This window comes from Oreochromis niloticus, linkage group LG22 (assembly GCF_001858045.2).
Source record: "Oreochromis niloticus isolate F11D_XX linkage group LG22, O_niloticus_UMD_NMBU, whole genome shotgun sequence".
Taxonomy (NCBI): domain Eukaryota; kingdom Metazoa; phylum Chordata; class Actinopteri; order Cichliformes; family Cichlidae; genus Oreochromis; species Oreochromis niloticus.
Genome location: NC_031985.2, coordinates 25,778,159 through 25,790,234, shown reverse-complemented (window position 1 = coordinate 25,790,234; position 12,076 = coordinate 25,778,159). Strand labels below are relative to the sequence as shown.

Below are 12,076 nucleotides of genomic sequence, written 5' to 3'. Positions count from 1 at the left end.
GAAAGTATAGACTGTTGAATCGCCTCCAGTCACGCATCAGAGTTAGTTTAGTTGTTTTCATTAAAATCCAGCTCATTCATATGTTTGTTTATCCGCACTTAATGTAGTTATCTATCCATCCATTTATGCTCTTCTGCTTATGTGATAACCCATATATTCAACATGCAAAATATTTATGCAAAGATTTATGTTGCTTCCATCTACATCCAGCGAGCTGACCTGAAAAGGAAAAGCCTACCTGTTCCTCTTTTCAATCCTAAACTTACTATCCAATCACCCTTCTGTCTGAGGCCTGAAACGCTGTTTATAATTGTATATCTCCCTCTAGTGTCAGTTCTTTTACATGCAACAGATTGCTCTGCACACGAGCTACTGAATTTTTACCTAGTGTTACTGATTTTTTTTAAAGATGTAGCAGTAGCCTCTGTATTCCAGTTAATATATATTTTCTTTGTTACATAACCATACAATAGAAAGTCAATGAAGTTTCACGCCAGCATACAAGGCATTTTTTTTCTTTGTTTTTATTGACGTGGTATCAATACAATCAAGTACTGTAGATTTTGTATAAGCAGACAAACATTTTCAATCAAAAAGGAGTGCATTTTATACCCAAATTCTATTGCATAGTGCACACAATAGCCTTGTAAGACAAAAAAAAAAAAACCTATACGTTGATACATTGTACATTACACAAATAGAAAATAATACAAATAATCCTTCACAAACAACTCTAGAATGCTAACTACAAGTTGTAAATGCTCTTAACTCATCGATGCTGTTAAATACCATTTATATGTCCCAGGCTTCGGTGGTCAGTTTTGGCATCCCTATTAAATTATCATAAATGTATAAATACATCTTCATTAATTTCATGTGCAAATGGGAATGGCCGTTTGTATACTGAAACTAAAACAAACAAATATCCCTTAAGAACCGAAGCAAGGCTTGTGATTTTTTTTTCTTTTTTTTCTTTTTTTTCTAATAAAGAAAAACAAAACATTTGATGCGGTACATGGATCTCACTGACACTTGTTAAATGATTTGCACACAGAGCAAACTCAGCAAGCAAGTGACATTGTCTATGAAAATATGAGGACAGAGCGTAACAGCCGCATGTAACTCTCATCACCGTTTCACCGTGTGTCGAAAAAGAGGAGGTGATTCAAAAAAATAAAAGGCAACATACAGTACATAACGAGACTGCTTTGTAGACTCACATAGCAACAATGATACATAGCAGTTGTCGGTGTGTTCATGTTATGAGACAGAAAGGGCTAAGAGTAAGTGCATTACATAGATGTAGAAATACTGATTAAGCCTTATCCTCACACTAATTTTCCAAAGCGATGTGAAGAGTTACTGTTTATGCACTGTGACCCACCATAAAACAGTCAAACATTATACATTCATTCTAATGGGAAGGCTAAATGTTTGGCACCATGCTCGTGTACATTGACATTCTTCCATCATGATGTAAGGTAGTCATAATTCAGTGTTTACGAGCGTCAGGGTGGCACAAGTTAGAAGCACCAAGCTTTGTTCTGTTTTGCCTAGGTCTCGTTATCTTTTGTGATTCGTAACTGAAACTAGTGAATAAACATTTTGTACATTTCATAGTATGTCTTTTTTTTCTTTCTTTTTTCTTTTTTTTTGTTGGTTCGTGACTTGGCACAAAGTAGTTATTGCACGCCTTTACACCTTTCATCTTTAGAGTGTTGTAAAGTAAATCTTCTACAAGATTCTCTTTAAAACTAAAAAAAACCTCAAAACCTTCTGGTAGAACATTGATGGGACTGTAAGCCGTTCCTACAGTTTTGTAACTTAATTTTAGTTTATTATTATCCTTGCTAAAGTTTTCGTGACCTGAATGCCAAGGGGACATTGTGACAAATCCGCACACACAAACGCACGCAGTGACACAGTGACGGGCTGAAGGGTATACCTACTAAGCATACAAGTGCACGCATGCACAGAGTGGATCTTTAATACTTCATCCAACAGAAATGAATAAACACACCTCTGACCTACCACCTCTCCCAGAAATCTGGCGTGGTTTTGTTAAAATGTTACACAACCTGCATTTCTCAATCTTCAGGCCCCAGTCAGACCCTTTCACCTATTTATGGACTAAAGACAAATTGATTCTCATTTCCAGCCGTGCACTTTGACATTATCCAGTTCTGAAACATCCTGGCCACAGATGTTACACTAAGCTCAGCAATTAAACAGTTTTTGACACATTTGATTTAGAAATAACTAGAAAATCCTGTCATTCAGAGCTACAAATGATTAAAAATTGCTCTCATTTGCCTAACATCTATCATAAACAACACAGGAACTGGCAGTGAAGGAAGTAATTAAGTTGTTGTTGTTTTTTACTTATCCTTTTGCCTCCTTGTTTTCTCAGCAGAGTCAGGCTTTCAAAATCTTTGTGGATTTTGCATCATGTTGTTAAAGGATTATATTTTCTTCTAATATGGCAGTGCAGATTGCTCCCTTGGAATCAGGGAAAGGGTTTTTAATGACATTAGAAATCAGTGACGTGATGGTTAGAATATGTGAACAGGATGCCTGGGATAGTGATGGGAAAAAAAATCAGATCGATAGAAGGAAATAGGCCATTGAATCAGCAGTATATGTGTCCTTACTGTCCATTTGTCCATGGACAGTAAGGACACTATCTAGTTTCTGGCCTGTGAACACTGACTGTGTACATTATTAACAATGTCCTAAAGAATGATGCTGGGGGGTGATGCGGGGGTCTTGCTTGATGATGCTGATCTCTTTAAAGGGCAATTTAAAGGTGTCTGCCTTGTTAATGTGAGGTCATGTTTATTTGTAGAATTAATTGTTCTGAACTGCACGTAAACTAAATTACAAGAAAGAGGAAGACCTATTATCTGAAATGGTAGGTTACTAAATGCATAATGAAGCAGAGAAACTCCCTGAACAGGTGCTTATGTTCACTATCAATAAATATATCTCACTCTAAAACCAACTGTTGCTGAGTTCAATCCTAACTTTTTTTTTATGTAGCAACAATTTAGAGTCCCAAAAATTTCAGTAAAAGTAAATAGTAACACAGCAGACCAAATACTTAGTTTTGCTATTGTACTGTATGCCTATATTTATTGTGTTGTATTTTGGCTCTTCAGTATAATTATAGCAATTCATGATTTAAATAATACACCAGGGGAACATGACTGCAGCGAAGACCCCCGCCCCCCCCCATCAGAGTTTGGTGATGTCGTCCTTGTGTCAGAGCATGTGGGCAGGTTGTGCAGTCACACGGGAAGGTTTCTAGCACATTACAAAGTAAGGCACTAAATAGTCTGAATCCAATAAACAACAACAACAATGATGACATGGACCAAATAATAACAATAAAATTATGACAATATAATAATTAAAATAAGCTAAAAGCTTAAAAAAACACCAACATAAAACACAACTAAAACACACATTTGAAGGACACTGAAATAAAGAACACAGTATGAATTTCCTTCCCCTGCCTTTAAAAACTCACTTCATTCACAAAGTTTTTGTTTCATTTGTGCTGTTGAGGGCGAGACAGATAAAGACTATGGCAATAATATTGAGTATTTTATGGGTTTTGTGTTTCTATAATGGCTGCAGGTATTTTAGGTTAAGGGCTGCACTGAGGTGCCAATGTAGCAACATCTTTTAAGGAAAAGATAGGGTTATGTGGGACAGAGCAAGAATCCTGAGAAGGAAGAATGGATGTACTCTGTAGAATATAGGCCATTTGCCTGATCTGACGGCATCTGGACCCATACCTGGTCACCCTCCTTCAGCTCTAAGACTGCACTACCAGATGCCTGGTCCATGTAGCCTTTCTTGTATTCATCATATGTGTAAGTGGCTGGTACATTGTTCTTATACAATGCTACCCACAGGCTAGTTCCCTTTACATGCATGTGGTATGCAAAGTAGTATATACCAGATAAAGGAGCAGTGAATATGCCAGTAGAAGAGCTGTAGGCATTTTGCCCATTGTAGAGGGTCCTGTCAAATTTGATTGGCATGCCTGAAGGAGGGAATGGTGTGGTAAGGACAGCTGTGAAGGCTGGTGCCACAGAGGCAGACAATGGAACTTGACTATATGCAGGGCCTTTCCTGTCATCTGGAATTTCTCCCCCATCTAACTTTGAACTCTCTGGCCCTGCGACAACTGTATGGCCATTTCCTGGAGGCCCAGGGGGTCCTGGAGGCCCAGGGGGCCCAGGTATGCCATTAAGTCCAGGGGGGCCTTGTTTCCCTGGAGGACCCTGGGGACCTATAGGACCTTTCTCACCCAACTTGCCCAGCCCTGGAGGCCCTGGAAGTCCTTGTTCACCCTTTAGGCCAGGGGGACCCTGTGGACCCATGGGACCCATGGGCCCCTGAAGACCAGGAATACCTGACTGGCCCCTGGGGCCTGGAACTCCCATAAACCCTGACTCCCCTTTAGGCCCCGGGGCACCTGTTATACCGGGATTCCCAGGAGGGCCAATATACCCTGCCTCACCTTTAGGTCCAGGTTTTCCGATAAGACCACTGGGCCCAGGGATGCCCTTTTCCCCAGGGATACCAGGTTTTCCAGAGGGTCCATTGGGGCCTTGGTCACCTCGAAGGCCAGGCAGTCCAGGAGGACCCCGGGGCCCCAGCTCTCCCTTCTGTCCTGGTATTCCATGTTTTCCTGGCAATCCCATTGGACCTTGAAGTCCAGGTGGTCCTGGTTGTCCATCAAGTCCTGGCTTCCCAACTGGTCCAATTGGTCCTTGTTCTCCTTTATCCCCCGGGAGACCTGGAAATCCACCATGTCCCTTTTCTCCTTTTAGTCCATTTGGACCAGGTTTTCCATAGCCATTAGTTCCAGGCATTCCAGGAGTACCCCTGGTCCCAGGTTCACCTTTTGGACCTTGTGGACCTGGTGATCCAGGAAGTCCATCTAGCCCAGGCTTCCCCAACCCAACTGGCCCTGGCAAACCTTGTAGTCCCGGGGGCCCTGCATCTCCTGGGAGTCCTTGATCACCTGGGCGTCCTTGATCACCTTTAGGACCAGGTACTCCAGGCAAACCTTTTAGTCCTGGTGTGCCAATACCTGAAGGACCAGGTGGTCCAATACTCCCTTTTGGGCCAGGAGAACCCCTTAGACCTGGAAGCCCTGGATTCCCATTTCCATTCTCGCCCTTAGGCCCACGATCACCTGGTGGGCCGCCTATACCCTTTATTCCTGGCTCGCCACGGACCCCAGGGGGGCCTCTCATACCTGGAAGCCCAGGTTTCCCATTCAAGGACAGTCCAGCTGGGCCAGGAAGCCCAGGATGCCCGGGAGGACCACGGGGACCTGGTTCACCACGAGGGCCTACCTCACCATTAACCCCAGGCATCCCCTTTGGCCCAATCTTTCCTGGGAGTCCCGGAAGTCCAGGCTTACCAATTCCCGTAAAGCCTGAAGGTCCCTGAGGACCTGGTGGGCCTTGGGAACCAGGCTTTCCCAGTCCGGGTTTCCCTGGAAGGCCTGGTGGTCCAGGGGGCCCTCTTGGTCCTGGTTTCCCTTGGGGGCCGGGTTCCCCCTTCACTTCCATCATGGGTGGCATATCTAGAAAAAATATGTACAGGTTGTTAGGACTACTGTTACGGGTATTATTATTATTATTATTATTATTATTATTATCATTATTATTATTATCATCATCATTAGTATTACTAAGTACTGTATTCATTTCTAAGTACTTTTTTAAATTGCTGATGTCCGAGAGAAAAGATGTCATCTCAATCCACATTACTATGGTGACTGGATTATAATAACTATCTCTAATTTTTCACAATTAGCTGAATTCTTTGAGAAGAACAGTTAAGATTCTCTAGACTACTTTATACTACTTTGTACTTAGCTGTTATGGAAACTGACAGACTATCCATCTTTTCAATCAGCAAGTGTCTGTGAGTTTATCATTAAAGTACTGTTTGAATTAAAAAAATATTTTTTATTGAAGAAATTTTTCATTTGTAAAAACACAGGGTAATTTTTTAAACAAGAGTTAAACTAGTACTACAAAGAGAAGGCATAAAACCAGGCTGGTTGTGTTTATCTGTTGTGAAATCAAAGAATGAATTATCTACATACAAGAAACACTGAAAATTCGAGAAATAGACAAAATATATTACAAGATTATTATCTAAGAAATTAATACTTTGCATACTTCAGGATGAGTTTAGAGATTGAAAAGTTATATCTTAATCAGTGGCGTAATTCATTCCCATTTCATTTCTTTTGTTACTTTATCAGTGCTGTGAGTGGCTGGATATTACCCAGTCTGAAGGTACTCTATTAGACTAAATTCTGGAAAGGTCACCAGTCCATCACTTGTTATGTAATCACAAGTGACAAACACACACCAGTGGGCATGGGTTACCTTTGATGTTGTCCTAACTGACTCAGTTGGAGTTCCTATTAAGGTTATTGGAGTTTACTTTTGATTTTGAAACATAGAGGAAAACAGCATGAAAGTGTGCCACAGGTTGTAAACTCTGTCATTAATCTTTCCTATACAGTGGAGTGCAACACAGCCAGGCTTAAACAGGAAAAAAACAAATAACACAGTTACTTAGCAACACAGTTCATGTCTATTACACTCCAAGTCTGATTAAATGGTGAATGTTAGCTCATAACAAGGAGATCTTTGTTAAATAGAACTGCGGTTGATTGCAAAACTTCTATTACTTGACGAGGCTGCCGTATCTGATCCATTTAGTCCTTTAGTCATGTGAATTGTTATTCTTAAACCTTGGTTTAAGGTTGATGTGGCTTCCTGTTTGCTGCATCCTGTTCATCCCTAGAACGTCACCCTTGCCAGGCCTTTGAACACTTTCTAGAAATCATTCATGGCTTTCCTAATGGAACCATGGACCAATATCGCCCCCTACAGACAGCTGAAATTTTCAAGCAGTTTGCTATTGAGCACACCAGAAAGATCATTGTTAGTGTTTGCAAATCACTTAGCACAATTGCTGACATTTGAACAAGCATTGCTGGTATATGTCTTTGTGAGCAATACAGATGACTATACAACGTCTGTTGAATACTTCAGACTTCCAAAATATAATACCAATATTTTCTTGTGTATGTCTTCACATGCAGAACAGTTCATCCAGTTGTCAAAATCAGCCAAGCCCACAGGTCCAAGTCATTTATATGAAAATTAGAAAACATATTCATAGAAACTCAGAGCAAAAGAGTTACAGCATTTTCTAAAGATATAGGAACCTGCTCAGATACACATTTTACAGGCCTACATTCTGGCCAGGAAGGAGGACGAGGATGTGTCAGGGTGTAAAACTAGGCAAGAGGATGGCAGAAGACTGCCAAAGACACTGCTTCTTCTTCTGTTACACTGCAAGGGATAGCATAATGTGTGAGGTCTGTGAAAATATGAGGCCAAAGAAAAAGGACTGACAGGCTGCATAGTGATCCACTGAGCTGTTTTCTTCCTGTACATAGCAGGCTAATGTTTTCTTTTTTGCTATTGTTATGCTACATATTTTGTTCTGTAGAGTGTTGTGTATATTAACTTTTTTGCTGTTACTGTAGTTTAGTGTACTGTGTGACCATAGGAGGAAATGGTTTGGTACAATAAGAATTTGCTGTGACAGCTTGCATGAAAAGACTTTTAGGAAATTAGAAGATGAAGATTTCAGCATTTCAGAATTTGACAAAGTGTGTAAACATTTTGACCACTATAATTTACATAGTGGCTAAAACTTATTTACTGACAGCTCCCTCATTTTGACACATAATTTAATGGTTTGGGATGAGATGCTGCTGTTTGTGGGTTGTTTTGCTACATGTACGAGCTGTTATGTGAAATGAAAATTTCAAAAATGTTAAGACAAATATGCCAAAATAATTCAGAAAAACTGCACCGTACCAGACTATTATTTTTCTGGGGTAACTGACGTCTGTTGTGTATCAAAGTGAATGCTATACTAAGCTGATATGAAAAGCACAAGAGGTTTACATGCTGCTTTGTAATGCAAACGAGCACTTACATTTGCATGTACTTTCAGAGAGAGATTTTATTTTTCCTGCAGTGGTCACACAACAAAGTAAACAGAAAAAAGACAATTTATTGAGCAGTGCACAGAACAGAACTAGTCCACAGCGTCTCACTTACCTCACACAGGAGCTTATCCCTCCTTATGTCTTATCTATGGGCATCCGCTTTCCTCTATAAAATGTTTACCTGAGTACCTGGTCCTTTATGTTGACAAATTTTCATAACTCTGATCTGCTCAAGTTACTTCTTACTAATCAACTGTGGGATCACAGATTTTTTTACATGACATCAGATGACTCACAGAAATAATTCTGGAGAATAAAGAAGTTCAACTGAGAAGACATGACCTACTTCAAAAAGTGATAAACAGCCAAAAGCTGTTCACACTGTAGGGAGCTGAGCTGAGAATGCTAAATGCTCACTGTTTCTCTTTCATTTCATTCATTCAAGACTTTCTCTAATTATTTTTGCTAACTTCAACTGTTGCTTGTTTGAAAAGTGAGTCAACAAATCTGAGAAAAGCTATAAAATCTAAATCAAAGTAATAAAAGCATGCTATGCACTGCACTGTGCACACTGTAGTATTGTACATTTATGAATGTTTACATTTAAATTAATGTAGTCCCTCTGACAGGATGGGGAGAACAAGTATTCAGAAGATTAGGTTGTTAGGAAAAAACTTGAACATATAACATTTTACAGCACCTTTAATATATCACGGTTGTGCCTAAAACCAGAGATAATGATATGGCATTTTTTTTTAGATGCTAAGCCAACAGTGGGTAAGAGGCAGTCAGCCGGTCCATCAGAGGACTTAAGACTGAATAATTTCATTAGTAATGCAGTGTGGACAGATTACCACAGAGTGGCAGCAAAGTCATATTCAATGTACCACATATATCAGAAATCCAACTTCTGCCACATTCTTTTCAATTCCATTTATACAAAGCATGCCTTTAGTTGAGATACACTCCTTGTATAGGTCTTCTATTTTTCGTCTGCCATGACTGGGACAGTTTTCATCTTATTAGCCTGTCTGTATGTCTGTCAGACTAAGTGCAAAAATGTGGTTCTGGTGACACCTACTGAAAGGTGAATTCCAGCAAAGACCAATGACACATTCCCATTTTATGCTCTATTATGCCCTATATCTTTTAATTATGGTGCCACTGGCCTTGCGGATGGTGTAGTTAGAGTTAGATTTGAATTCATTTAATCTTTTCTAGATTTTCCCTGAAAAAGACGTCATAGAAGACAAGGTGCATACTGTGTGTTTCTCTAAAACCTGTATTGTACTTTCAGCATTGATCGTGCCTGTCCAGGTGTGCAAGCTGCTAGTTCCATAGGTGTTAATGCACCTCCATACCAACAGAGATGCAGGCCATTAAACTGATCACTGAAAACAAGCAGGATAGTCCCTCTCCTCTTTAGTCCAGAGGATGCATGTTTTCTAAAAACACATTAAATTTTTGATTTGTTTTAACAGAAAACAGTTTCCCACTTTGCCTCAACACAGGAAGTGTTAATGAAGTATTCCCCATGCAAGCACTTTTCTGTTTTTAATGCAGTGTAGCCTGAGGGTCCAAAGATCACAGGAATCCAATATTGATTTCGACTTTGTCCCTTGTCCACAGAGATTTCCGCAGGTTCTTTAAAGCTTTTGATGATATTATGTACACTAGATGATAAGATATGCAAAGTCTTCACAAATTTTAATTGAGGAACATATTCTGAAAGTGTTTTACAATTTGTAGACACAGGTTTTTGAAGATTGACGAACCTCTGCCCATCTTTACTTCCAAGAATCTCTGCCTTTCTAAGATGTTCTTTTTATTAAAAAACTCACCTTTTTAAAACTGTTTTTGGTTACATTTTTGCCTGTTTTATATTGTCTGTTTTACCTTTTTATTACTTGTTTATCTTACGTGCAGCACTTTGTGATTCTGTCTAGAAAAGTGATAATTTATACCATTCATACCAAGTTGTGTTTCTGTAAAATAAACCCATTTTAGCCTTTTATTTTAGTACCACTAACTTTTCAACCTTTTGTTCCCTCATTCCAACTTTTTTTAAACATGTGTGGCATTGTTCTTAAAATGGTCTGTTTTCTATGTTTTATTGTGAATAAAATGTGGGTTTATGAGTTTTACAAATCTCTACAATCTGTTTGTTTGATTTACATTTTGTTTTGCAACTGGGGTTTTAAAATGGCAGTTATCAGTGTTTTCCAATGACCTAAATGACCAATCAGTAAAGTGTGAGGGTCCTATTAGACTGCTTTTACAGGACCAAATGAGACATAAAAGGGCTACAGATGCCACACTCACAGGAACTACTCACCAACATAATGTCCTTTCCCCTCGCGAAACGGAGGTCCAATAGGCCCCTTCATCATGGGCTGAATGTACTTCATGTGGGGTATGGGGGCGTACCCTCCGGCAAAAGCAGGTACCACAAGCATCAGTAGCACAGAGACAGAAGCCAGCAGCATGGTCAACAGCATCCCAGGCTTTAGGTGTCACACGCAAAGAACTGAAAGGAACAGAGAGAGGACACAGAAAAATAAAACTCACTTTCACTCTTTGGTCCATCTTACTGAATAGTTTACAATGCCAGACATTCAGAAAATCACCTAAGTGATGCGAGAATTTAGCTCTGTGAGTGTTCATTTATTGGTAATGGCTGTTAAATGAATTTACTTCAGATTTCTGAAGTAATGCAGTGGCATCTTTTTCCTTATGTCCTCTATAAGAAATTGATACTGTGTGTCTTGCTTTTGCAGATATGTTAAAGATAGACACTGGGTATGTATAAAAAGTTATACTTTAAAATGTATATGAGCAAACACATTATTTAGGCGCAAAAATAACAAACAGTTATTACATTATAGTATTTGTTCAGCATAGTCGAAGGCTGTGTTTGGTTTAGATGGCACTTGGCAACTGCGTAACTTTCATTTTTTACATGAAATCTTTACATTAAACTCCCCACCAGATATTTTCACAACCACGATCAGACAGCTGACCAGCAGACAACAGTTGGTGCGCTTGTGCGACAGAGCCACTGTAGGTGTGCTGGCTTCAAGCAGTGTATTAAAGACTCACGTTTCCACTGCAACTCTCCCGTGAGTTCTTTTAGTCAGATGTCTTTGAACAGATGACTGTCAGGAGTTGTTTTGTGATGGTGTGAGATGCAAAATGTCATTTCAGGCTCACGCTGTTCATCTTTAAATGCCAACCATGTCATGCTTTGATTAAGCATAAAAACTCTGGACAATGCACTGCACAGCCACAGAAAACTATGTGCCTTGAATTGCTTTCCTTAAACTGGCTCATCATCCATTTAGGGCACAGAATAATACTAAGGCTTGGTGGCAGTACTGGAGGCTGGTTTCATTTCTGCAGTTACTTTGATAACTTTGGGTCATTATTTTAAGCACAAGCAAAATTCAGAACCACTGTAGCCATGCTATAGTAGGTCTCAGTCATTATGAATCATATAAGGCTCCCGGTCAGTGTGTTATAGCAGCATCCTGTGTAGTTACATGAAAAAATAAATAATAACACCCACAAATCTCTTCTTTTATTACTAATACCTGTCTTGTCATGTTCATTTTGTGAGTTTGAAGCTTGTTAGTCTCTGCATTCAACAGCAAAAAGAGCGATCACTCTGAAAGCACACGCCAACACTAACTGACGTTTGCTAATCTGAAAATTGCACATTGCTGTTAATTGGCAGCATCATTAGGAGTAATTGGGGGTATTCACAGTGGTTTTTAAATCACAAATGCTCAGAAAAAAAGGTGTGTTTATTGCCACCATATGTGCTGACTCCAGGTCTGCTTTACAGCTTTTCTCCTGCTGTGTTTTTTTTTTGTGACTGTTTAATAATTGCATAGCTAGATTGTTCAATTCCTGTTTTAGAGCAATTTATCAAAGTGTTTGGGGAGTTTTGGGGTTCCTTTTTACAAATTATGATTAGTCTGTGGTTTATGCTTGCTTATGCTGTAA

The 12,076-nt window shown here is 39.5% G+C and overlaps 1 protein-coding gene across 2 annotated transcripts in view; it reads right to left on the bottom strand.

Annotated features, from left to right (window-relative positions):
• Positions 1-501: 501 nt before the first annotated feature.
• Positions 502-12,076, bottom strand: part of col8a2 (collagen, type VIII, alpha 2) — a 51,636-nt gene continuing 40,061 nt past the window's right edge. For both annotated transcript variants that reach the window (XM_003448915.5, XM_005453852.4), the window contains 2 exons: positions 10,407-10,598; positions 502-5,608 (listed from right to left, as the gene is read on the bottom strand). In XM_003448915.5, the coding sequence (XP_003448963.2) occupies positions 3,705-5,608; positions 10,407-10,569 (2,067 nt within the window). In that variant the 5' untranslated portion in view covers positions 10,570-10,598 and the 3' untranslated portion in view covers positions 502-3,704. The remainder of the gene's footprint in view (positions 5,609-10,406; positions 10,599-12,076) is intronic.